At 46.6% G+C, this 25,995-nt stretch overlaps 1 protein-coding gene across 1 annotated transcript; it reads right to left on the minus strand.

Moving 5' to 3' along the window:
- Positions 1-25,561: 25,561 nt before the first annotated feature.
- On the minus strand, positions 25,562-25,939 carry LOC105817004 (chromosome unknown open reading frame, human C17orf100). The gene has a single exon (XM_012652609.1). The coding sequence runs from the start codon at positions 25,937-25,939 to the stop codon at positions 25,562-25,564; it is 378 nt and encodes a 125-aa protein (XP_012508063.1).
- Between the last annotated feature and the right edge of the window lie 56 nt (positions 25,940-25,995).

Below are 25,995 nucleotides of genomic sequence, written 5' to 3' on the forward strand. Positions count from 1 at the left end.
GTAAAATAGGCAGGTGTTACTGTCCTTGATTGTCTTTCAAGAAAACTGAGGCTCAGAGAGGCCAAGTGAAGTGTCCTAAGTCACACAAGTGAGTGGTAGTGACGGCTCCAACCCAGATCTTCTGACTCCTGCCCAGTGCGCCTTCGTCTAGACATTAAGGGCCTTGGCCTTATAGGGCTTGTAGGGAAAGGTGAATGGCCAAGAGCAAGTCCACAATGAGGTCCTCAGGGAAGATCACCAAACATGAGTCCCTTTCCGTTGCCTCCTGAGATGGGCTCAGGGCAGGATTGAGTCAGACAGGGGTGGTCCTTGCCCTAAGAAGCGAAGTGTTTGGTTGGAGAGGACAGTAAGGAAAAGGAAAAGCTGACAGCTTCCTTCTTGCACATCCGTCCACCACGGCCCTCCACACTGCTGCTGTTGACTGGTCTGCCCCACCAGACCGAGGGCTCTCACTGCCCCCTGGGCCTAGTGCCAGCACTATGGCTGATCCACAGCAGGCCGCAATAAGTGTGGTTGATAGATTAATGATTGATCGGTGTGGTCAATTGGGTGCATGCTTGATGGTAGTGAGCAAGGTCAGTGAAGGTCATCCCAGGTGGGCACTGAAGGATGAGTAGGATGGCCAGGCATGATGAGGGAGGCTTTGGTGGGGTGGGTGGAGGACTCTGCCAGACACCCTCTGGTTGAGGGCTGACCAAAAACTGGGTGGAGAGCTTCAGGAGAGCAGGACTCCCAGCTGCAGAGGCTGACCAGAGGCAGCTTCTAAATAACTTCTCTTAGGGTCAGTCGGCTGGGGTTACACCAACGTTTATGGCCTGTGCCAATTAGGAATGCTTTTGACTGCAAATAAGAGAAAACTCAGTGAACAGTGGCTTAAACCATGAGGCCATCTGATGTTTACTTTACAGGAAGTCTGGAGGAAGGTGGTTGCTGGCATTGGTTCAGCGGCTCAATCTGGCCACAAGCACCTGGGCTCCATAGTCCACTCGGTCATCTTCAGGGTATCACAGCTTTACCCTCACGCTCCACGCTTAGGCTCATACACAGCCACGTTCCTTCAAGGCAGGAAGAAAAGGGTCTGGGGGCAGGGCCATGGTGGTGCCTAACTGCATCTTTCACTTCGATTAGGAAAATGAAACCTTCCTCAGAGGACCCCATGGAGACTTCCCTTTATGTCTTACTGGCCAGAACTGAGTTGCAAGCCCACCCTTAGACCAATCACCAGCAAAGGGGAACTGGAATACCAGGAGACCAATTAATCTCTTAGGGTTGGGGAACTGGCCTATGTTTCCTGAAATCAGGAGATTTCCACCCAGTACAAAATATGGGCTCTGGCTGGAGAAAAGGCAGGGGGGCTGTTGAGTGGATGGTAAGTGTCTGGCATGATCACTCCAGGAGTCTTGGGTTGCTCCCTTTCCGGGAATTCAGTGGAACCATGTTGTGAAGTAGGAAGACAATATGTGGTTGTCTGGTCATGAGCTTCAGCAAAGCCTCCACTTCCTAAAGGCCAGGCCTCCTCTGGGGGACCCAGTAGACTGGGAGGCTGGAGCCCAAGCCAGGGATAGAGCTCAGTCCTGACACCTAACACTGAACAAGTTATTCTACACTCTGCGCCTCAGGTCCCAGCATTAAAGGGCTGGACTAGAGGATCTTGAAGGGCCTCTCTCCAGAGTCATGGATCCTCTCACCCCATCTGACCATCCCTCTGCTTGGGCCAGCTGCAGCCCCCACCACATCCCCCATGCTGTTCAGCTTGTAGCCCACCCCTCGGACCACTCCCTGCTCCCATCTGGGGTTTGGCCACTTGCTGAAGGCTGTCTCAGGCCTTTCTCCCACCCGTATTTTGCCTTTTGCATTTTTCAAAGAGCTTCTACCCCAGACACTTGAGGACTCTCTTCTTAGTGCCTAGATCAGACTTTTGGGCCGAAGGTTAGCTGAACACACAATTCTGACCAAGACTGCACTTTTAATTCTTTTGCCAGGGACTTATGACTCCACAAGGATTCTTTGCATTCCAAAGGTCAAGCCCCCAGACTCCTGATCCTCTGGTCCCTGATTAAGAGCTCCTGAGGGTGGCCACAGGTCTCCTTCTCCCCGGCCAAGTGCTTCCTTTGAAAAGAACCTGGGCCTCCCCATCTGGCAGAGCCAGCGAGCGAGGCATCTACCTGGGACAGCAGAGGTCTTCTCTCCTCCACACCATCTCTTGCATACTGACAAAATAATGGGTAGTGAGATTGTTTTCCTCTGGCCTGCAAGCAGGGTATCAACTCACCCACACAGAGTCCAATCCTTGACATGAATAAGGATGTTCTTAGGTAAGACTCTTGGTGGCGTATTCTTGTTTGTGGAAATAAAGACCAAATGCTGAGTCGTCAGGTTAGAAACTGTACTTGGCAGTCCTGTTCTTAGCTCAGAATCCCGTTGTCAGGTACTCTCTCCCCTAGTCCCGCAGCCTCTTAAAAACCTTGTGTTCTAACCTTAAATCTCTTCACACTTAAAAAAAAAAGTTTCAGGATAAATCTTCCACATCATGGGAAGGGCTTTTATATCATACGAGTAGAAGTTTTTGTCATTTCAGGTGGAAATCTTTGTAATCAGATTTTCCGTTTATTTTACTTGGTGTCCTGCGCCAGGACGTGGCTATACCTTGCCCCAGGAACATCTTCCAGGTGCTTCCCTGAGCTGCTTGTCCAAACGCTCACCTCCACCTGCAGAGCGACAGGCCACCCACGGGTGCCAGTCGTGTCCCTGCTTCCAGGTATCAAGGGCAGAGAAATATTAAAGTTCAATCTCAGAACACCCTGTCATCCAATCAAGAAATTTTAACTAGTTTTTAACAGTAAAAAATTAATATGAACACAGTAAAAGAAATCCCAACAGCACAAAAAAATACTGAAACATGTCGCTCCCACCTCAGACTTTGAGTCTACAGACCCCTCCCAGAAAGGCATCCATTGTCAATAGCTTCTTACATATCCTTCCAGAAATATTATACAGACACCACATTATGTAATAGGATCTATCCCCTTTATTACATACATATGGGAGTGTGCTATACACGTTTTCTGTCCTTGTTTCTACCCCTCCACACACACACCTTGCATAACAATTTGTTTGGAGATCATGCTATTTCCAGATATATTAAGTTTAGCTAGGTTTTTTTGTCCCACCTAATAATTAATTTTGTTTTTAAATTGAGATAAAATTAAATTTAGCTAATTGCACAGACCTTAAATGTACAATTCAATGATTTTGACAAATGTATATACCACGTAAGCAAAACCTTAATTCCATCACCCTCCTCCTAAAAGTTGTCTCCACCCCTTCCAGTAATCCGAACTTCCTATAGGCAGCCACATTGATTTCTGTCACCAGAAATCACCAGAAATTTTGTCTGTTGAACTTCATATAAATGGAATCGTATAGTACATGCTCTTGTGCCTGATTTTAACAAAATAATTTTTGAAAATCTTTCCTGTTGTGTGTATCTGCTCATTCCTTTTATTGTTGTTGCAAAGCAGTGTTCATTGCATGAATATATCACAATTTGCCTATTCTCCTGTTGGTGGACATTTGGGCTGTTCCAATTTGGGGCTCTAATGAATAAAGCTGTTATAAACATCTCTGTACAAGTCTTGTTTGTGGGTATGTGTTTTTGTTTCTCTTGGATGTGTGCCTGAGGGTGAGCCTCAGTCTTTTTTAAAGCTGCATAGTATTCCATTATAAGTACGTACCGCAGAACAAACAAGTTCCCTAGTGATGGGCGTTTGGGTGTTCCCAGTGTATTTGCTAATGCTGTAATAAACGTGTCTGTACATGCATCTCTGTGTGCCTATGTAAGGAGAATACTTTCCGAGAATGTCACGCTCCATCAAGGGACATATGTTTAGATCTAGGACAGATTCTGCCAAAATGCTTTTGGAGAGGCTGTGAACGACTTGCTCTCACAGACCCTTAGCAACTCTGTGTATGATCACACTTCTTAATCTTTGCTAACCTGATAGTCGAAAAGTGCTGTCTTATGACTTTCAATTGCATTTCTTTAAATTGTAATATGGAACATTTTTTCTCCTGTTTGTAATCCATTCGTGTATCTTTTTCTGTGAACTCCCTGTTTTTTGCCCATTTTTCCAAGATTTTTCCTGAGATTTTTTTTTTAAAAAGGCTTTTTCTTATTCATTTGTAAGAGCTCTTTATATATTAAGAAATGAGTCATTTGTCATACAAATTTTTATAATATATAGTAAGACCTGCTGAGGCTAGCTACTTTTATTCTTCTTTGTCGTTTTTTCCCTCTAGCTCTTCTAACATATTTTTCCATAAGAATTTCTGAATTAGCTTTTTCAGTTCCAAAAAAATCTGGTTGGCATTTACCTCTCTCCTATTACTCTTCCTCTTGCTCACTCCAGGGGTTCCTGACCCCAGTACTGCTGACATTTCAGATGGAACAATTCTTTGTTGTAAGGGGCTGCTCTGTGCACTGTAGGGTATCGAGCAGCAACCTGGCTTCTACTTACCAGATGACAATAGCAACCTCTACCCCCTCTAGTCGTGACAATGAAGAATGCCTCCAGACATGGCCAGATGTCCCCTGGAGGGCAAAGTGCCCAAGGTCGAGAGCTGCTGACTCGCTCTGATCCGGTGCACTGGCCTCCCTACTGTCCAGAGCATGAAAAGTCTCTTCCTGCTCCCTCACTGTCTTCCATCTTGGCTCAAATATTACTTCTCAACCCATTTTAAATAGCCTCCCCCGTCTGCCCCACACTCTCTATACTGTCCTGGGCTTTTCTCTATGGCATTTTTCATCTTCTGACATACCAGGTAATTTACTTCTTTATTTTGCCTGTCTCTCCTCTGCTGTAAGAATGCAAGCCCCATGAGGGCAGGGATTTTTGTCTGTTTTGTTCACTCCTGTATCCCCCCTGTGCCTTGAACACATCTGGCACACCACAGGTGCACAATAAATGCTGGATGAGTGAATGCATCAGAATGGATTTGTAGATTAAGCTAGGTGAGAAATAATATCTTTACAATATTGAATCGTCTCACAGAAGACAATGGTGATTTTCCTTATATTAAAGTTTTCTTTCATATCCTCCTGTAAAATTTTAAAGTTTTTATAAATAAGAAATTTTACTTTTTTTTTTTTTTTTTGATAGTTCCAAGTGCCCAGCCTGGTTTTTATTTTTCCTGTTAGTGGACTTGGGAAGCTAAACTGCCTGATGCATGGGGGTGGGGATGGGATGCCACCAGGGGGCCAGGCCCCAGTGACTTCCCCGTGTGACTGAGGCCTGCGGTGCTGTCTCGAGGTCCCTCACCATTTCTCTTCCCTGGTGACCCGCCCCGAGTTCTTCACGCACAGGCTCTTGGGAGAACCTCTACCTTAGCTGACAGTGCTTCCTGAGGGTCCACCTCTGTCCTTCTCCCCAAGAGGGCTCCAGCCAAGGCACAGAGAAGAGACATTGCTCAGGGTGATCCCGAGGGTCAGCCTCTGGGAAGGGCTCCTCAGTACCTCTGGGTTCCCACCCGTAAGAAGAGGGATGATGGCGGGGCAGAGATGACCTGACCCTTCCTGGCCAGCTCCCTAGCCTAACGGAGGGGACGCACCAGGTGACCCCTCATATCCCAGTGTTTTCCCCAGACGGCCCAGCAGAGTAGGATGTTGGAGGAGAGGCCTTTGTTTGGCAGTCTCTGAGAGGACAGCAGAGAAGGGGATCCCCTTCCCTTCCTCTGTTTCCCGACTCTTCCAGATGGGCCACTCCTGTCCAGGCCTGAAGCGTGGGAGTGGTCGGGGGCTTGGAGGCAGGGCCAGGCTCTGGGCTCTCCCCTCTGGCTGTGGTTCCTGCTGTAAGATGGCACAATAACCTCCCCAGGTTTGAGAGCCCCCTCATGTCAGCCATGGCTGCCCCTCCCGGGCCTCCTCTTCTGCAGTGCCTGTGACGATGCCCGCCAGGACCACAGGAGTCCCAGGCCCACCCCACGGCAGCCCTGACTGTGCCCAAGGCACCCTCTGGATGGATCTGAAGCTGTGACCTGGTGCCAGCCAGGGCAGGAGGTAAGACTTTTAGAAGCACCAAGCACCAAAAAGATTATGGGGCCCCCTGCCCCTTAGGTAAATCAACAAAAAACAGGACAATGCTTGTGAAGCGAGGCCAGCACCACTGGCTGTTGGTGTATAAAGTGCTACTGAGTGTTCTGCCTGCCCTGCCCCCAGCCAGGGCCCTGTACTCTCTCTGGGACCCTGCTCCATGGGGCCCCCAGCATCCCTGCCCAGAGCCCAGAGCTCTGAGGCCTGGTGGGCAGGGCAGGTCTGAGGCTCGGTGGCCGGGCCCTGCAGCCTGCAGGGCGCTGGGGAGCAGGCTGCTGCCCACTGCTGGGCTGCGGCAGTGTCCTGCGGTTCGCCACTTCACATTTATAGCACAGCGCTTCTCAGTTTACTGTCCCTGCGGTGGGAGGCCTGGCTCTTTGGAAACCGCAGCTGTGGTTTGTTGGGTGCCTGCCTGGGTGCTGAGCTGGGAGGCTCAGAAGTTTCACAGGATGGTAAGGCCCAGCTCCCCAGCTTCGGGCTTGCCCTGGTCTCTTCCCAGAATTCGACTGAGGCTGGAGGACGCTGCCAGCATATTGAGGGTACCCTGGCACACCTGCCCCAATCCGGTGTTTCTATGGGAGTAGGAACCTTGCCAGAGAGCAGGACATTCCTCAGGCCCCAGTGGGGATGGATGGAGGAGAAGAGGGTAAGTCGTGAGACAAGAGAAGGGTCAGGACCCAGGTGACAAAGGCCTCTTGGCCCCCATGGTGCCATGGCCAGAACAGTTTTCAGAGCTACTAGCTCCTCCCCTACTGCCAGGAGCCAAGGTGGGCCCCCCTGGCTGCTCACAGACCCAGGGCTGTGTTACCCAGAGCTTGAGGTTTGACGTTTGCACAGAAAACAGAGAGACGATGTCTACACTCCCGAAGCTGCTGCTCTCAAATCCGAATCTCTTTCCCTGCTGGGTTTCACAAACAGCCCCGCTGCGGGAGTGGCTGGCCCAGTGCCTTCCCTACCTCATGATGTGGCTTAGTTGGTCCTCTCAGCAGGTGACGCTCCCTTTGGCCAGTGTGGAGTCTTGAGGCCTGGAGGGGTTTGGGAAGGGAGGCGAGGTGTCTAAATGCTGGCAGGGAGGAGCCAGGACCAGGATGGTGACCGTGAAGCGAAGCCCCAGCTCTTCTCTCTGCACCATGGGTCCCATGCAACATCAGAGCTAGGGAGTGGGGCCTTGCTGGCTTGTCAGAGACCTGGAAGAGCAGGGCTTCTGTGCCCCAGCCATGAATCTGCCCTGCTTGGGTCAGGTAAGGGACAAAGCCAGTCACAGGCTGACTCCCTGCCTGCCCCTCTCCCCACCCTCCTGTAGGGCCCTGGCTCTGGCCTGTTCTTCACTAACTCCAGAGTCAGGGAGGGAGGGAGGCAGTCTGGGGTCAAGCAAGAGACAGGCCCCTGGGGCGTCTGGAGCCCACACCCTGCAATCGAAGGAAACCCCAGAGAGCAAACAGGGGAGGAGAAGTGGGGCAGGTAGGGCCATGATTACCAGGTGGGATATAGAAGGCACCAGTGGGAGGGCAGGGCCCACCTTGGGGAGGGGAGGTGGGAGGGATGCTACCTAAAAACAGAGCTGATTTTCATATAAATAGAACACCTATTGGGTGTGTTTCTTTTTTTAAAGTTAGGATTTATTTCAGCATTCCCTTCTCCAGCAAACATCCCTGGCATGCGAGCCTGTGGTGGTTTCAGCCCAGTTACATGGGCAGCTAGCTGGCTGGTTCAGATCATGGAACCCTTCATCCGGGTCTGAAGCTTGTGTGTGTGTGTGTGTGTATGTGTGTGTGTGTGTGTGTGTGTGTGTGTGTGTGTCTGCAACTGCAAAGAGCAATTCAGGTCTATGTTTACTGACCCATGCAAGACGCCTGCTCTGTGCTGAGAGATGGGGTCACAGAGAGGAATCTGTACCTACCCTCTGTACCTACCCTCAAGGATTTAACCAAGTACACAGGATTAAATCGGTCTGTGTGAATCAGGAAAGGCTTCATTGTGCCTATTTATTTATTCTGAGCACAGTTTTTTTTTCTTTTTTTTTTATTTCTGCATATTATGGGGGTACAAATGTTTAGGTTACATTGCCCTGGCCTCCCCCCGCCAGTCAGAGCTTCAAGCGTGTCCATCCCCCAGATGATACGCATCGCACTCATTATGTTTGTATATACTCATCCCCTCCTCCCCCCTCCCATCTGCCCGGCACCCGATAAATGTTATTCCTATATGTGCACTTAGGTGTTATTCCTATATGTGCAAAGTGAAACCAATTTGCTGGTGAGTACATGTGGTGCTTATTTTTCCATTCTTGGGATACTTCACTTAGTAGAATGGGTTCCAGCTCTATCCAGGAAAATACAAGAGGTGCTATATCGCCATTATTTCTTGTAGCTGAATAGTACTCCATGGTATATATATACTACATTTTATTAATCCACTCATGTATTGATGGGCACTTGAGTTGTTTCCACATCTTTGAGATTGTGAATTGTGCCGCTATAAACATTCGAGTGCAGATGTCTTTTTTATAGAATGTCTTTTGTTCTTTTGGGTAGATGCCCAGTAATGGGATTGCTGGATCAAATGTTAGATCTACTTGTATCCCTTTAAGGTATCTCCATATTGCTTTCCACAGAGGTTGCACTAGTTTGCAGTCCCACCAGCAGTGTGTGAGTGTTCCTATCTCTCCGCCAACATTTATTGTTTTGGGACTTCTTGATAGAGGCCATTCTCATTGGAGGTAAGTGATATTCATAGTGGTTTTAATTTGCATTTCCCTGATGATTAGAGATGTTGAGCATTTTTTCATATATTTCTTGGCTATTATTCTGTCTTCTTTTGAAAAGTTCTGTCCATGTCCTTTGCCCACTTTCTGATAGGGTTGTTTATTTTTTCTTGCTGATTTTCCTGAGTTCTAAATAGATTCTGGTTATCAGCCCTTTATCGGATGTGTAGCATGCGAATATTTTCTCCCATTCTGTAGGTTGTCTGTTTGCTCTCATGACAGTTTCTTTGGCTGTGCAGAAGCTTTTTAGTTTGATCAGGTCCCATTTATTTATTTTTGTTGTTGCTGTGATTGCCTTTGGGGTCTTCTTCATAAATTCTTTGCCTAGGCCAATGTCTATAGAGTTTTTCCAACATTTTCTTCCAGAATTCTAATCGTTTCACATCTTAGGTTTAATCTGTTACCCAATGTGAGTTGATTTTTGTGAGAGGTGAAAGGTGTGGATCCTGTTTCAGTCTTCTACATGTGTCAATCTAGTTTTCCCAGCACCATTTATTGAATAAGGATTCTTTTCCCCAGTGTATGTTTCTGTCTGCTTTGTCAAAGATTAGATAGCTATATGAGGATGATTTTATATCTGGGTTCTCAGTTCTGTTACACTGGTCAATGTCCCTGTTCTTGTGCCAGTACCAAGCTGTTTTCATTACTACAGTTTTGTAGTATAGTTTGAAGTCTGGTAGATTGATACCTACCATTTTGTTTTTATAGCCTAGGATTCTGAGCACAGTTTTGAAGACAGTTTTTCAGACTCTCCTTTTTTCTTGCAACAGTTACTGAGCACCTATTAAGTGCTATGTATAAGACTAATAACAAAGAGGACACAGGGCTGGCCCTTGAGAAGTTGAGCAGGAGATAGTCATGTGAATGGTGACAGTACAATGTCTTAAGGGTTCAATTAGAAGTGTGTGTCAGGTGCGTCAGGGGCTGGAGGAAGGAACCATCTATATGGGGACATGAGAGCAAGGGCTGTGCAGGGAGCTGGCTTGTCTTCTGGCTTGGCTGGGGTAAGAAGGGGCGTGTGCACTAGGAGAAGAGTCAAGCCAGGAAACAGGTACTGGGATTGGGCTTCCTGAGGCCCAAGAGCTCAGCAAGTTGCCCAAGGGCATGGGACCACCCTGGGGCAGCCAGTAGCAGGACTGGCAGTTTCAGGCCAGTGGCCTATGGATGAGCTGTGTGGTCTGGGGGTGTTTGGACAACTCAGTTCCAGCTCTCACCCTTCACGTATGAGCTGGGTGGCCCTGAGCCACACAAATCACCACTCTGAGCTCCATTTTCTCACATCTCCAGTAAAAACTGTGATAACACTAATCACACCTACTTGGAAGGCTGACGTGAGGAGCAAATGAGACAGTGCATGTTGTGGATGAGTGAGAGCTGTTCCCCCTCCCCGGCAGGGATACGGGAGGCAGCACTGGGCCTGGGAGGGCCGTGTGGAGAAAGGGCAGCTGGCCGTCCTGACTCCCATGGTGCTCTGCGTCCACGAGCAAAGAGCCAATCCCACCTCTGTTCTGTCTGGTGTGTCGTCACGGGGCTGAGGGGTGGGAGTCTCTGGTGGATCCGGGACTGGGAATGGGAGCAGCCCCCTGGGAGGGAAACCTTAATTGGCCCAGGCCTGGTCAGTCACAGGGGCTGTCGGTGTGAGCCTGGCTCCTTCATTCTCCTTCAATTTCTTTTTCTTTCTCTTCTTTTTCTGAACTTACGTCCCTTTGGGCAATACCAGCTTGTCTGTGACAACTATGCCAAATAGAGCTTGGCCCATCTGACACTGGGACCCCAGTCAGGGCTCAGGGTGTGAGCAGGATTCAGGAATCTTCCAGATGCACAGGATCTGAGACAGGTCTGCCCAAGGCCTGCTCCAAGGGTGGTGCTCACCTCAGCCTCCAGGCCTCTGCTCAGACCCGGGGCAGGGCTCACGTGGGGCAAAGTGGTAGCATCCTAACTGCTCACAAGCCACCAGTGGTCTTCTCAGAAACCTGGTGCTGACTCAGCCTTCATGTAGACTCCCCTGGGAGGGGCTCCAACAAGACGGGCCTTGAGAAAGGCCTGTTACCTGCCAGTGCTCGGCATCCAAAATAGAATCTCGAAGAGCAGCAAAGCCTTTAATTCAATGTGTCCCAACAGCGGGTCGGTGTGGGGATAACTATGATCTGACTGGTCTTGAGATATAATTACGGAGTCAGAATAAAAAATTACAGGCATTGTGTGGGCTTGTTTTAAATATAACGTAATCCATACCGTCCTCTCTCTTATTTGCTAGATTTGAGGTGGAGTCTTTGGCAGTTGGCACAGGTTCTGCCTGACGTGTAGCAGATAAAAATGGCCCTTGCTGAGTGAAGAGGGCATGGTGGGAGGCTTCCCCAGACCCCTAATGTTCCTGACTGCTCACTGCCCACAACCACAACCACACGCAAGTGTGTGTTCATGCAAGTAATCTTCGTTGGTCACAGCGCAGCATCTATATGTCATGGCTCCCCAGCTGGCTCCCCTGTCTCCAGTCTCCCGCAAGCCAGTCTACCAGAGATATCTTTGTAAAATCTGCTCTTGATGCTTAAGAACCATTAAGGGCACCTCTCTGTGTATGGGGTAAATCCAAACTCCAGTTCCTTCATGACTTGGCTCCAAACTACCTTTTAGCATCGTATCTGGGAACAGCAGCTGCAGAGTGGAGGAGAAGTGGCCCTGGGGTCCAACTGCATAGGATCAAACTCAGGCTCCACCTCCCATTAGCTGAGATGAGTCTGGGCAGATTACTCAATCTGTGTGTTTTAGTTCCTCCACTTGTAGAGGGAATGACAGCACCTTTCACTATTGACATGGGGTTGCTGTGAAGAAGAATGAGATAACACATTCCTACAGTGAACCTAGGTATGTCCCTTTTCCTCTCCAAGCCTCAGTGGACCTATCATTAAAAGGATGCAATAGACTTACTGACTTTCAAATTAGTAAATGTTTCTTTAAATGATATTTCTTGGTGTAGTTGATGGAGTGTGGTGAGGTGGGCATGTGTTAGTTCAACCTTTTTCGAAAGCAAAATAAAAATACATATGCAAAGCCTTAAAACATGCCTATATCCTAAGAGTAGGAATCTAAGCTAAGGGAAAAACCAAATCGTGGACAAAGATTTATGCGTACAAATGTTTACTTTAGTGTCTTTTTATACTCTTGAAAAACTGAAAACATAAATGGCCAACATTAAAGTACCAGTAATTAAGATGTAGACATTCAAAAGACCATTATGCAATTATTAAGTGTTTTTAAAGAATATTTCATTATGTTGAAAATACTTATAATCTAAAATAAATAAAGCAGATACAAAATCATACATAATCTATTCTCCCATGAAAATAAAAATACTATGAGCATAGAAAAAAGTTGAGATGGAAATATAACAGCAATTATCTTTGATGAACTGATAGGAGGACTGTTATTTTCTTCCTTATAGTTTTCTGTATTTTCCAAATATCCTAGAAATGGGCATGCATTACTTGTAGAATAATAATATTTTAAAAGCTGAATGTTAAAATGGTAAATAAAATGAGAGGGTAGAACCTGAAGTCCAAGTTCCTTCCTGACTTTTATCAATCTATGATTCTAGCTCTGGGACCACCCACAGGGTTGGAGCGGAGACGACAGATATCTAAACTCTCAAGACCCACCTGCCTCAATGACAAGCAGCGACAGGGCAGGTCCGGTGCCTGCAGTCAGTTCACCAACCATGGGGGTTCACCAAGCACACCTGCACAGACTTCCCTTGAGGTTGGCTGCCTTTCCAAAGGCTTTCTGAAATCTTCCCGTGTGCTGAAGAATCTTCAGTGCCATTGGAAGTGGGTGGTGTGAGATCCCTGCTCTGGCCCTGCTATACCGTGGGGCATTGGTGGCCCCTGTCCACCTGGGGTCAAGTGGGCTTTTCTGCTTGAGAGGTGAGTTCTTTCTGCCACTTTAGGTAAGAGGCTTATTGGAGCAGGCCGGCAGGCTGAGCAGCTGTCACCTCTGTGTGCCCCTCTACTGTCCCCACATCTGGACTTTGAGGACATCACTCACTGTCTCTTTCAGACCACACATCCAGGACATGCAGCCCTGTCTGTCAAGTAGTCCTAAGGGTAGGGTATCTGGAACACTTCATTGGAGGGAGTCACTGAGGGACAGCCTGGTCACTCATAGCTACTTCTGGGATGTCAGAATTACTGGATCTGACGTAGCAGATCAGCTCAGGTGAGGCCACCTAATGATATGAAAGGGGCCTGATGAGGCCCTGCTGGAAGGAAAGGGACCATCTGAGTTCAGAGGGGGCAGCCCTTGGAGGCTAGAGCCTAGAGCCTTGTGGCCAGAACCCTGTACCCAGATTCTAGCCTGCAGCTTGTCGGGGCTTGGCTAAAACCTCCATGAACCGGCTACATGCCTGGCCAGTTAGAAACCAGAGAAAGGAGATTCAGAAGCTTAAAGACTGAGGCACACAGGCTTAGAGAGACAGCAAGAGGGATAAGCACGGCAGTGGGTGAGAGGCAGGAAGAGGTATGGAGAAGCAGACTGGGAAACAGACAGGGCCTCAGAGGTGGCGGGAGGCCACCGCCAGGCGGGCTGTGTACATCGGCACCTACCAACAGGCTCATTCTCACAATAATAAGAGAAATGCAAATTAGAGTAACCCTGATGTGCCACTCATTTTACACTTACTGAATTAGCAAACATTAACAAAATTACAATGTCTCATGCTGTTGAGGCAGCGGTAAAACCAGCTTAAATATACCGCCAGTGGCAGTGTAAATGAGCACGACCTTTTAAGGAAGAAATTGGGTAATACAGTTTCAGAGCTCTGAAAATGTTCCTACCATTTTATTTGGTAATTCCACTCCTGGGAATGTGTTGCAAGGAAGCAACTCGACAGAACAATAAGAGGTTTGTATCTAAAGATGATGAGCGCAGTACTATCTGTTATGTCAACGTGCAATGGTATAGGCACTGTGAATATTTTTAACAATAGGGAATATGAAGACTATATAGTATAACATTTAGGGATTCTTATAAAATGGGAAAATAAGCAGAAGATAAAGCCATCTGTACATTGAAATTAATGACTACGTAAACAGCTGCCTGGCTCCACCGTCGCTGGCGGATGGTAAACAGTCCTTGATTCCTGCCTGGTCATACAGACGCTCCTGTTTTTCCGCCGAGGGGCCTGCCCTGCCGCTCCCTGTCTGGAACCGCCCCAATCGTGAAGCCTAAGCCACAGACCTCAGACTGGTGGGGAGACAGTCTCAGCAGAGCCTGCCCACCTGCCCAGCTTTTGCGGGTGGCCCTGGTCTGAGTGATGATCGCTGAGTCACACCCACTGAGGTGTGACTCCAACGTCATACCTCGAAAAGCTAAACCAGAAAAAGAAAAGACATGGAGTTGGGTCTTCATTTAAGAAAAGGGATAATGTGATTTTGCAAGTTCTGAAGCGTCTTGCTATTTGCGAGCGCAGCAATCTGTTTAAGCCAGCTGACGTCCGGGCTCCCAGCTGGAGCATCACCTGGTGAAGGCAATTTGGAACAGATTAGAGGGAAAGGAAGGCGGGGTCCTGGGGTCACCTCCCTGGCCTGCCCCAACAGTTAGGCGTGATCTAATTCCGAGCGTGAACCATTCAGTTCTTTTTTTTTTTTTATTTCAGCATATTACAGGGGTACAAATGTTTAGGTTACATATAGTGCCTTTGCCCCACCTGAGTCAGAGCTTCAAGCATGTCCATCTCCCCGATGGTGTGTACTGCACCCATTAGGTGTGAATATACCCATCCCCTCCTCTTCCTCCCATCTGCCCAACACCTGATGAATGTTACTACTATATGTGCACATAAGTGTTGATCAGTTAATACCAAATTGACAGTGAGTACATGTGGTGCTTATTTTTCCATTCTTGTGATACTTCACTTAACAGAATGGGCTCCAGCTCTATGCATGATAATACACGAGGTGCTATATCACCATTGTTTTTTGTGGCTGAGTAGAACTCCATGGTATACACACACCACATTTTATTAATCTACTCACGTATTGATGGGCACTTGGAACCATCCAGTTCTGCATCTTCTCCCAGCCCTGGCTGCCCATCACAAAACCCGGCGCTGAGTGGGAACTCAATAAATCATGGGCAAATGAAAAAGTGAAGGGGACTAGACCATGTAGTGTATGAATGAGCATGTGTCACCAGACAATTCTGTCTTTATTCAGAGCCTGTCTAGCTTTCCAAATGTGCCCCTAATTGCTACACCCTGGGTGCCTGCCCTGCTAATTTCCAGGGGAGGCCCTGCCTTACAGAGGCTGAGAACATTCAGTGACCATGCCCACGTCCAGACAAGCCTAGCCTTGTGCATTTGTTCCAGATAGCCGGTGCACACAAAGACGCTTTATGACAGGCCTGCCCTTGATATGCTTTCAATCTCATGGGAGAGACAGGAGAAAACAACAAAGAGTAATCCAAGGAGCAACCGCACAGGTGCTGTAAAAAGTAGCAGCGGTGGGGACTGAGAACACTGAGGTATTGCACTCAGAGTGGGGTGGAGGACTGGGCAAAGCTCCTTGAGGTAGCTGGAAATGGAGCAGAACCTTGATGACAGGCAGGAGTTTATCTGACAGAAAGAACATCAGAGGTCCAGGGGCAAGTGTGAGTCCACCTTAGCCTCCCTCAGCTTCTCGTCTGTGAACCCACCAATGGCCTTGGCTCAGGGCAGACAGTCCCGCCCAGACTGAAGCAGAGAGTGCGGTGGCAGTCTCAGTCTGCCTCCAAACTGCTGACAGCCCTGAAATTCATCTTGATCATTCATTCATTCATTCATTTGCTTGTTCCATACACGCTAATTGTGCACCAGCTCTGTGCCAGGTACTAGTCTAGGTTTGGAGATATAATGGTAAACAAATCAGAATTCTTGCACTTCAATGCAAGAATGTTCAGTGGGAAACATAGACAATAAATAATTAAGCAATGAATAATACAATAATAATAATATAATATACAAGTAATATAAATTCACTTTATAAGTGCTCTGGAGAAATATAAATAGGAGATAAAAGTGATGGAGGTGGGGAAACTGGAGGGATTATTTAATCAGAGAAAACCTCAGTGGGGAAGCTATATTTGATTTCATACCTAAATTATGTGAAGAGGCAAACCATTCAAAAATCTGGGGAAGGGCATTTTTGGCAAAGTATGTAGCAAGTGCAAAGGCCCTGAGGCAGGAATAAACTTGGCATGTTTAAGGATTAGCACGAAAGTCAGAAAGGTGGGAAAGGAGTGCAGGAGGAAGGTGGTAGGAGGTGAGATCAAAGAGGAAGCAGGGAGCCAGGCTTGGTCACGGCACTGACTCCTGGGCTCCAGGAGATTACAGCATCTCCTGCGCCATGGCTAGGCTCCTGCCTTGAGTTCAAGGTCTCAGTTGGGACTGGATCCAGGCCCTGCACACTAATGTTCTTGGCTGCGTTCTGGTTACATGTCACACTCCCATTCACAAGTGTCCACTAGGTCAGACAAGGACAATGGGCAAGACACGCCTGGTATGCTGCCCTCACAGGACACTGGACCCTGTAGGGTTTTTGGTTTCATCAGCTTCATCCCTGTGCCCTCCTCTTCCTATTCCCCCAGAAAGTGCTGCTGGAGTTCCAGCATGACCCAAAACCAGGTCCCATTAAGTGTGCTGCCCAGGAATGAGCACTAGAAACATGTGGCTAGAGCACAGAATACCTAGAGGGACCTGGTGGCAGATGACGCAAGGGAAGTGAAGGCCGGGCTAGGTACAGTGTAGGAGGCAGGGAAGCACCCAGAGTGCTTGAGGAAGGGAGAAAGCGTGAAATGTGTTTTTTTTTTTTTTTTTGAGACAGAGTCTCACTGTCTTGCCTGGGCTAGAGCGCCGTGGCGTCATCATAGCTCACAGCAACCTCACACTCCTGGGCTCAAGCAATCCTCCTGCCTCAGCCTCCCGAGTAGCTGGGACTACAGGCATGCGCCACCATGCCCAGCTAATTTTTTTCTATATATTTTTAGCTGTCTGATTAATTTCTTTCTATTTTTGGTAGAGACGGGGTCTCGCTCTTGCTCAGGCTGGTCTCAAACTCCTGAGCTCAAACGATCCACCCGCCTCGGCCTCCCAGAGAGCTAGGATTACAGGCGTGAGCCACCACGCCCGGCCGTGAAATGTGTTTTTAAAACATAGTTTTAGAAGCATTTTGGAGATGGATCAGAAGAGAGGAAAAGAGACCAGGCAGAGAGATGAGGAGCCACTGAACTAGAGCAAAGGCTCTGGGCTGGTTTCAAGAGAGAGCAGATGGATCCACTGGACTGATTTGTATGGGGGGAGGGGAGGCAGGTGTAACTGTGAGAGAGAAGTCAAAGGTGACCGGGCAGATGGTGGTACTGAGGGAAGGCAGGCGGAGGTGTGTGGGAATATGACCCAAGTTATAGTGGGGAGTCCAGGACAAGAGGCAGATGGGCATTTTGGACCCTTTGAATAGAAGACTCATCTAGCTCATCCAGGCTGTGAAGGTTTGTGCTCAGGAGAGCAGTCTGGGCAGGAGCGACATACACACTCAGGCAGCGGTTGATGCTGCGTGCTGGAGCAGAGTGTGCAAAATGAGAAAATAAGGCTGAGGAAAGAATTCCGGGGACCACCGACATTGGCAGGGTCTGGGGTGGGGGAGAGGACACAGTGAGGAAGACTGGGTCAGAAAGCTCAGGCTCATGGAAGACAATGGAAGAGAGAGTTTTGAGGAGGAGGGAATTGTCCTCAGTGTCAAATGCTACAGAAAGGTCAGAGAGAACGAGCATCAAGAAGAGGCCGCTAGATCTGACACTGGGAATAGCAGGAAGAGACTTTAGGAAGGACAGATTTGGTGAGCTTAGACTACAGGGTAGGAGAAAACCACCAGGATGGGGACACTTAAGCAGCAAGTGCAGGCAGCTCCGTGAAAACGTCTGGGAGAGAGCAAAACAAGAGGAACTGCAGCTCAGGGTGGAGTGGGGTGGGCAAGAGGCGCAGGCAAGGGAGTCCAGTTTGGACAGAGGGAGAGGAATCACGTTTGTTGACCTAGATGAGGGAGCAGGAGGAGGAGGAAAAACTAAAGACTCTGGAGAGGGAGATGTGACCCATGAATCTCCCACTGCTTCCTTCTTCTCCCCCCTCCTCAAACCTCAGGCTACTTGGGACCTCCCGGGCCTCTTGCCCAACGCCAACCTAGATTCCCTCTGCGGTAGCCCTTCCTGAGTGGCTGCCCAGCCTTTGTCTGCTCCTGCCTAAGGAGACTGACCGCAGGACGGCCTCAACAGTAAGCAAAGTTCTCCTTGGGGACCCGACACAGAGGTGGCACAGTGTTGGGGTTTCAGTGGGGCTGGCTGAAGGGTATTGCTTTCTATATTCATCTGGAGATTTAAGATTTTGTAATAAATACATTTTAAAAATTCTTCTTTTTTATGAGCCCAAATGCCTCTCCTTGTAGCTTTTCACCTTTTGATTCTAGTTCTGCTGTCAAGGCTGCCTCTGACAAGGACAGCCCTTCAGATGGCAGAATGAAGCAGTGTCTACCTGCACATATTGTCTTAGGCTTGAACAACCCCTGCTCTTCTGACAGTCTCTAGGGTTCTTCCTAACCACACCGCACCCTCACTATCCTCAGAGGTAGATACAATAGGTAGATGCATTTATTCTTCTCATACCAACAGAAGCTAGTGGGGCCAGTATGCATGGGTTTGGATCCTGGCTCTGCTTCTTCCTAGCCAAGGATGCTGGAAAAGTCACTTAACCTTCTCATTCCCCAGTGTCCTGGCCTCCCTCATCTAGATGTGAGGAAGGCATGAGTTAGTATATAGAGGGTGCTTTCAACAGTGCCTGGAGGAGAGTGAGTGCTCAGTGTGCATTCACTGCTCTCAGATTTCAAATCTCCTTTCGGAAGGGAATGTTGAAATACCCCTTTGGAACTGGGGGAGGATAGGAGAGTCCTCTGTGAATCGATGCGGGCAAGTCATATGAAGACAGTTGGATGAACATGTCTAAGGCCCAATCCTGAATAACAGGACCTTGGTTAGAGAAAAACTAGATGCCTGAAACATTCCCAGGGGGTTCAGGAAAATCCAGAGACAAGAATCCAGCCTGCGCATGGAGATGGAACGTGGCTGCCGTAATACCATGTGGAGAGGCAAATGACTGGGCGCCGTGTTCTGTGTCTCTCAGAAGCTTCAGGCCATGCTTTCTGTTCTTCAAAGTTCAGCCTTTGCTGCCGTGTGGGGATTGTCTGACCTCTGCTGTCCACTGTCTGTTATGGCACAAATTTATATGCAGATGGTTGCAGACTCGTAGGAGGCACTAGTCGGGAGAGATTTTAGAGATGTACTTTTCTCCAACTTTTTGGACTGTGACTCTCAGTAAGAAATATATCTTGTACTGTGATTCCATACACAAGAGTTTTCACAAAACAATTTTTACCTTTACTATGTGTGGGCACTCTGATATTTTCCGTATTTTATATTTTATTTAACTAATAAGAAAAATGCTGGTTGTAATCCACCGAGTTGATGTCACACACCCAGGTTTTCAGGAATTTGAAAACATTAATTTAGTGTACTAAATTAGTACCCTAATTTCTCAAACTTCAGTCACTGTGTACCATACCTCTTTTGAACCTTTAGCCACATCCAAGGACAATTGTTTATGGAATGAGATTATCTCTTCTTTAAATCAATTCACTTAAAGCATCTTTAAACACTTTTAGATGCTTACTATAGCCTAAGTAAAATATTGGAGAAATGGAAATTTGAGGGTTAGTCATATTTTTTTCCCAATGAACACTTAAATATTTAATTATAAAAATTTTTAAATTGTTTCCCTACCACCTAAAATCACTTTGCACACCAGCAATGGTCTGTATGTCTCACTTTGGGAAATACAGATTTAGAGATTTGTCCAAATACCTCATTTTACAGAGGCCCAGCCAGGTGAATTCACTTATCTGAGGCTACCCAGTAATCACAGTTGCCCTAATTTCCTAGTCAATGGGAAGAAATGTGTTATCTTAGCCCACTCCTGATCAAATGCTGGCTATATACCAGTCTTATGACTTTTGGAGAGAAGGCCCCACCCTACAATCTCATCGGAGCCCAGATATCAGTGTATAGACACCGTGCAGAGCCATTTTAAGATCTTGGTAAATCCTACACATTTTTATTTTTGGAAGCACTGATCTATATCATATGATGCATATTAAAATTTATCCACATCTGGATAATTTCAATTTTGTTTTCTTTTTGTATTTTGAAGCCAATGAATTTTTTAAGCCTCAACCATTTTTGGAGGCCCTTGGAAAGTTCACAGGCCCTAGGACTATATATCCTGTCGTGAATAATGAGTGAAGTGGTCTTGGATCTAGTAAGGGAATCTGATCAATGAATATACACTAAGTAGCAATTTAATTACTGACCCTCTCTCTCCTGGTCTTTTAAAAGCGGAATGTGGACAGACCACTGACACTAAATACGAGAGTTTCCACTGGTGAAATCTTTGCTACTCTGGTAGAATGGTGGGGACAGTGCCATGGCAGGTGGGCTAAATGCTGTGTGACTGGCAGGATGTTTTCCCTGAGTCTCAGTTTCCTCATAGTAAAACAAAGGGATCAGACTAGCTTCATGAGTTTCAAATATTTTATTTTAGCCTTGGGTCCCTTTTGCAAATGAAATCTTAGGAGGCAACAAGCAGACCTGGAATGGATAGACTTTTTTGAGTCTAACAGATATGCAGCTAAGTTTGTGAAGACATCCAGGAGAGCATCCCCTAGGTACATGCAAAGAGAGAGAGGTTTCCTACAGTCAGGAAAGGGTAGGTTTAGGGACCTACCTGAGGCCTTGGTTAGATTTTAGCTCTAAAGAATAGCAGCGTAGTGTTTTTCAAACCTCTTTGACAGTGATGCACAGTAAAAAATAAAGTTTATTTCAAGACATAGTACACATGTCACAAGTTTTCACAAAATATACCTTTATACTATAAAATAAAAGACTGTCCCATACATAGGCTGGGTCAGGGATGTTGTGGGAATATAAGCCACAAACCTCTTCTTGGAAATCAATTATATTTGATATATGGGATTTTAATGATAAAAGGATAAAGGAGATAAAAGGATAACATCCTGATAAAAGGATTTTAAGGAGATTAAGCCCACTTCTAAGAAGCCAGTTACCTATGTACTCAGCTAATGTTGACCTTGGGAGGGATCCAATGGCCTTTAACTGTCTTTCAATAAATCTATTAATCCTTAACCAAAACTTTTTTTCTTGTATGTAGTCTAACAATGATTATCTAGGTGTTCTCTTTTTCTGTACTTGCTGAATAGTCCTAGCAGAAGCCCAGTCTCTTGTTGCAATGTTGTAATAAAAACTTGACACTAGGTCATAACTAAATTGTCCAAACCTACCTCCTTTCCCCCTTCCCCTTTCCTTCCTTCGTTCCTTTCCTTCCTCCTTCCTTCCTTCCTTTTAAATAGTGTGATACATTCTGATGGCATTTTTGTTCTATTTAATTTTTAAAATGCTGATTGTGACCCACTACATTTATTTCATCAGTCTTTAATAGTTTCAACTGGAAGCTTAAAACTATTGAGCTGGCAATCCTCGTGGGTCAGTTTATTGAGGCAGAAACACACTGCTGCCATTATGAAATGAAATCAGAGAAGGAAACCAGGTAAGATAAAGGGACACGGTGAGAAGTGAGAAAATGTCTTTTGAAACTTAAAAAAAAAAAAATTAAACATTAAAAGAGGGAGGTTATGCTACAAACTTTGAGAATATACTTGCAATGCAAATAAATGAGAACTTGTAGCCAGAATATTTAAATGACTCATAAAAATAAGAAAAAAGAAAAATTAGCAAAGGGTATGAACAGGCAATTCACAGAAAAGGAAACCTACAAGGGCAATAAGCATATGGAAAGATGCTCTTCCTCTGCGGTCCCCAGCCCCCAGGCCATGGACTGGTACTGGCCTGTGGCCTGTTAGGAACTGGGCTGCACAGCAGGAGGTGAGCAGCCAGTGAGCAAAGTTTCACCTGTATTTACAGCCGCTCCCTATCACTCACGTCACCACCTGAGCTCTGCTACCTGTCAGATCAGTCACTGTCTCCCATCACCCCCAGATAGGACCATCTAGTTGCAGGAAAACAAGCTCAGGGCTTCCACCAATTCTGCATTATGGTGAGTCGTATAATTATTTCATTATATTATTACAATGTAATAATAATAAAGTACACAATAAATGTAATGACTTGAATCATCCCCAAACTATCCCCCACCCCCAGTCCATAGAAAAATTGTCTTCCATGAAACTGGCCGCTGGTTCCAAAAAGGTTGGGGACTGCCGCTGCTCTATCTCATTAGCAGACAGGAAAGGACAGGGCTCAGAATTACTGAAGCTTTAGAAACTTGGAGGAGGGGCCACGTAGAGCTGAGAGTCAGACTTCTGAGAAGGGTGCTGGCTGGCTGGCTGGTACTGGTGTTCTCAAGTGGGGTGCAATAAAAACTGGTTCTTCAAACATTAGAATGTTACAAAGTAGATTCAGCTGCCACTAAGAGATGGCACTGCTGCTGCCAGGGTGAAATGTTGCTGGTATGAGCTCAACATGGAGCCAGGTGGCCAAGTAGAAATATGGTTTTTGGAGACTTAGCCTTAATCACAAAACTGAGTATAGAGGTGGGGGTTGGAGCCAAGGGACAAAACCTAACTGCCATAGGCAATCTTATTGACTAATCAGCATTTATATTTGAACTTCCATACCACAAGAAGGGTTTTTTCTATCTAACAGAATACAACTATTCTTCATAGAAATAAAGATGTTACTACCCTCTCCTCTAAAAAGAAATACAAAAAGTTCCAACAGTCATTGTATCTATCTCTGGGAGACAGTGATACTGAGCTATAATAATTACTCTGTAAATGTAGTCACAGTCCCCTCTCTGGGCTATAATAATAAATCCCCTCTCTGGGCTATAATAATTACTCTGTAAATGTACTCACAGTCCCCTCTCTGGGCTATAATAATAAATCCCCTCTCTGGGTTATAATAATTACTCTATAAACGTAGTCCCAGTCCCACAGTGGATATTCTGTTGCCTAAAGACCAAATTGTAAAATTAATCTTCAACAAAATTTATATAAAATAATAATGAGGAGGAGGCTTCCAGCCAGAGTGAAGTAACAGAAACTGGATTTACCCTCTTGCCTGAAATAATTGAAGAAACGGTATGGGTAACACGCACACAGAACATGCAGCAGGTGCACTAACAATATGACAAGCAGGCTTTAACAAACAGCATCATTTCAAAGCTGTGGAATTTGATGTGTAAAACAGTGTGTAAGACTTTTCAGTCCTTTCCTTCATGTCTCTTGCCTTTTTTGGATACTTTCTTGCTCTGTGTGTATCTCTTTGGAATTCAGCTTTGAAACATGGATAAATGAAATTGGGAGGAAAAAACCTAGGTAAAACCCCACTTATGAAACAAGGATAACAAAAAGAAAGAAGCTACTAGGGTCCTGTATCATTCCTAGATAATCAATCATCAAGAAACCAGGTGTTTGGCTTTTTCAGAGTAATGTTCAGACCAATCTATCAGATACCATTAAGAAGAGGGATAGAAGCAGTTAATGAATGGAGAAAAGTCTGGAAATATACAAACCAAGTTGCTGACAGTCATTTCCACAGGATGGGAATGGAAAAAATTAATAATAAATTATTAAATTTTTCCTTACATATTTTTGAATTATTTCATTTGTTACATTAAGCACATATCACTTTTGTAATAAAAAAATTTATAAGGAACATTGTTAAAGAGAAGCAACTACTTTGTTCATTTAGAAAACACTGATTGAGAGTGTTTGTACATAATGCACGCAGTTTGTCATGTGAAAAAGATTTAGTAGGATCCCCAAACACTAAAATTCCAAGGACTAATTATTAGTTTAGAGCAGAAGTTTTATAAGGCAGAGGGATTAGGGTAGCTTCTGGGGTTTTATAACATTTTTCCGCTTGAGCCCCTGATCTAGGGGATAGGCCATACACTTCCCTGTAATTAAATGAACATGGGTAATGACTTAGCACAGTGCCTGAAAACAGCAAGTGCTCTAATTCAAAGTGAGGCACAACAAATCAGGGTTATTGATAGCCTATTAGGTGGGACCCTTTTATCCTCTCAGGCTAAATATCGCATAAATCACTGAAAGCAGGGATGGAGCCCTCCTCAAAGAGCAACATATCCCTTTCTTCTGAGAGTTCCTGCCTGCTATTCACCAGAGGTCACTACCCTTAACCCTCTTCCAATAGCACTTCCTAGGCCTCACCACAATTCTGCTAAGCAGAAGTGGGGTGCTTCCCTAATGGGCCATGCTCTAGCTTTCCAAGCTGCTAGATCTTTAGTGTTTCTCAACCTTGGTGCTATTGACATTTTGGGCCCTGTGATTCTTTGTTGTTGGCAGAGGATTGGGTGCTGACCTGTGCACCGTGGGATGTTTAGTGGCATCTTTGGCTTCTATCCACTACGTGCCAGTAGCACCTTCTATGACAACCCCCTTCCCTGCCAAACAAAAACGTCTCTAGACATTGCCAGATATCCTCTGGAGCTGCGGTTCCCCAACTCCCGCCGTGCCATAGAGTTCACCCCCTGCCGCCGTGAAAAAACTCAGGGGGCTGCACAGCAGGAGGTGAGCTGCGGGTACATCAGGTGAGAGCCAGCGAAGCTTCATCTGCATTTACAGCTGCTCCCCATCGATGGCATCACCACCTGAGCTCCGCCTCCCGGCTTCCCCACCTCCACCCCCGCCTCCGTGGAAAAATTGTCTTCCATGAAACCGGTCCCTGGTGCCAAAAAGGTTCACAACTGGGCACATTTAAGGTAGGCTAGGCTAATCTATGATGTTTGGTAGGTTAGGTGTATTAAATATATTTTCCACTTACTATATTTTCACTATGGTTTTATCTGGACGTAATCCCATCATAAGTTGAGGAGCATCTGTAGTGCCTGGCACAGAGCAGGTACTCAATAAATATTACTCTCCTTCACCTTCCTCAAACCTCAGGTCAGGTTTCAATACCTTTCTCTCACATTTCCTTCTAAGATTATTTTTGATTGTTGATGGGTTTACCTTCATTTTTAACTACATCTGACCTACGTTAAAAAGTGTGTGGGTGGGGGTACAAGATACAAAGACTTAGCACAATGAAAATAATTTTGAAACACAAACACCAATAAATAAATTTATGAAAGTCTGTTCCTTGCTCCTCAAGTTTTTAGCAGGTAAATAATCAATCATTCCACGGCTCATGATTTCAGTTTGGTCCCTGTTCCTAAGTTTCAAGGAATGAAAGTCTTTTGGGGGATATGTATCCAAAACTCACCTGGTTCAGAGGCTCAAACAGCCTCTTGTTCATCAACCCAATTTACACAGCATCATGGGCCTGAAAGTCTTTTGTGCTGGCTTCAAGTTAAAATAGTTCACTGGGTCAAAAGCAGGATGGTCCAAGGTGCAGCATGGTCAATAAATGTTGGCTGAGTCCAGAAACCGCAGCTTGGCTATTTCTTACATTGATTTCTGGGCCGTTTCCATGAAATCTAATAAGATGATTAGTACACTTGGCAGCTGGCTGGCTGGAAACCGTAGGCAATTCCGTCCTGGCTAAGGGCTGTGGCCCTTTCGACACCTTTGGGAAACATTTCATCGGGCTGTTTTTACGTTTTGGCGGCCTGCCGGCTTGTCCCGCCTGGCAGGGCTCTCCACGTGGTGCAGAGACGTCTCCACCCGCAGGGATGAGGACCTGACGCGACGGGAGGACGTTTCTGTGTGCTGTGAGGAGGTTTCCACGTGCTGGGACGACACCTCGAGGACTTGAGGAAGGCGTTTCCCAGAGGGGGAGAGGGAGGGCCCCTCGCTGCAGCGCTGGGAGGTCTCCACGTGCCGGGAAGACGTTCGCACCTGCCGAGAGGATGTCTCCACGCGGTGGGACGACGTCTCCACGCGGACTGTCGACGTCTCTTTGTAGCGGGCGGTCTCCACCCGGGGTGAAGAGCGCTTGTCCCCTAGGGGTGAGGCCATTCTGCAGGTGTAAGGGGGCCAGTGAGCGGGGAAACCCCACGACCCACAGGTCACCC

The sequence above is a fragment of the Propithecus coquereli genome, unplaced genomic scaffold (assembly GCF_000956105.1).
Source record: "Propithecus coquereli isolate 6110/MARCELLA unplaced genomic scaffold, Pcoq_1.0 Scaffold390, whole genome shotgun sequence".
NCBI lineage: Eukaryota > Metazoa > Chordata > Mammalia > Primates > Indriidae > Propithecus > Propithecus coquereli.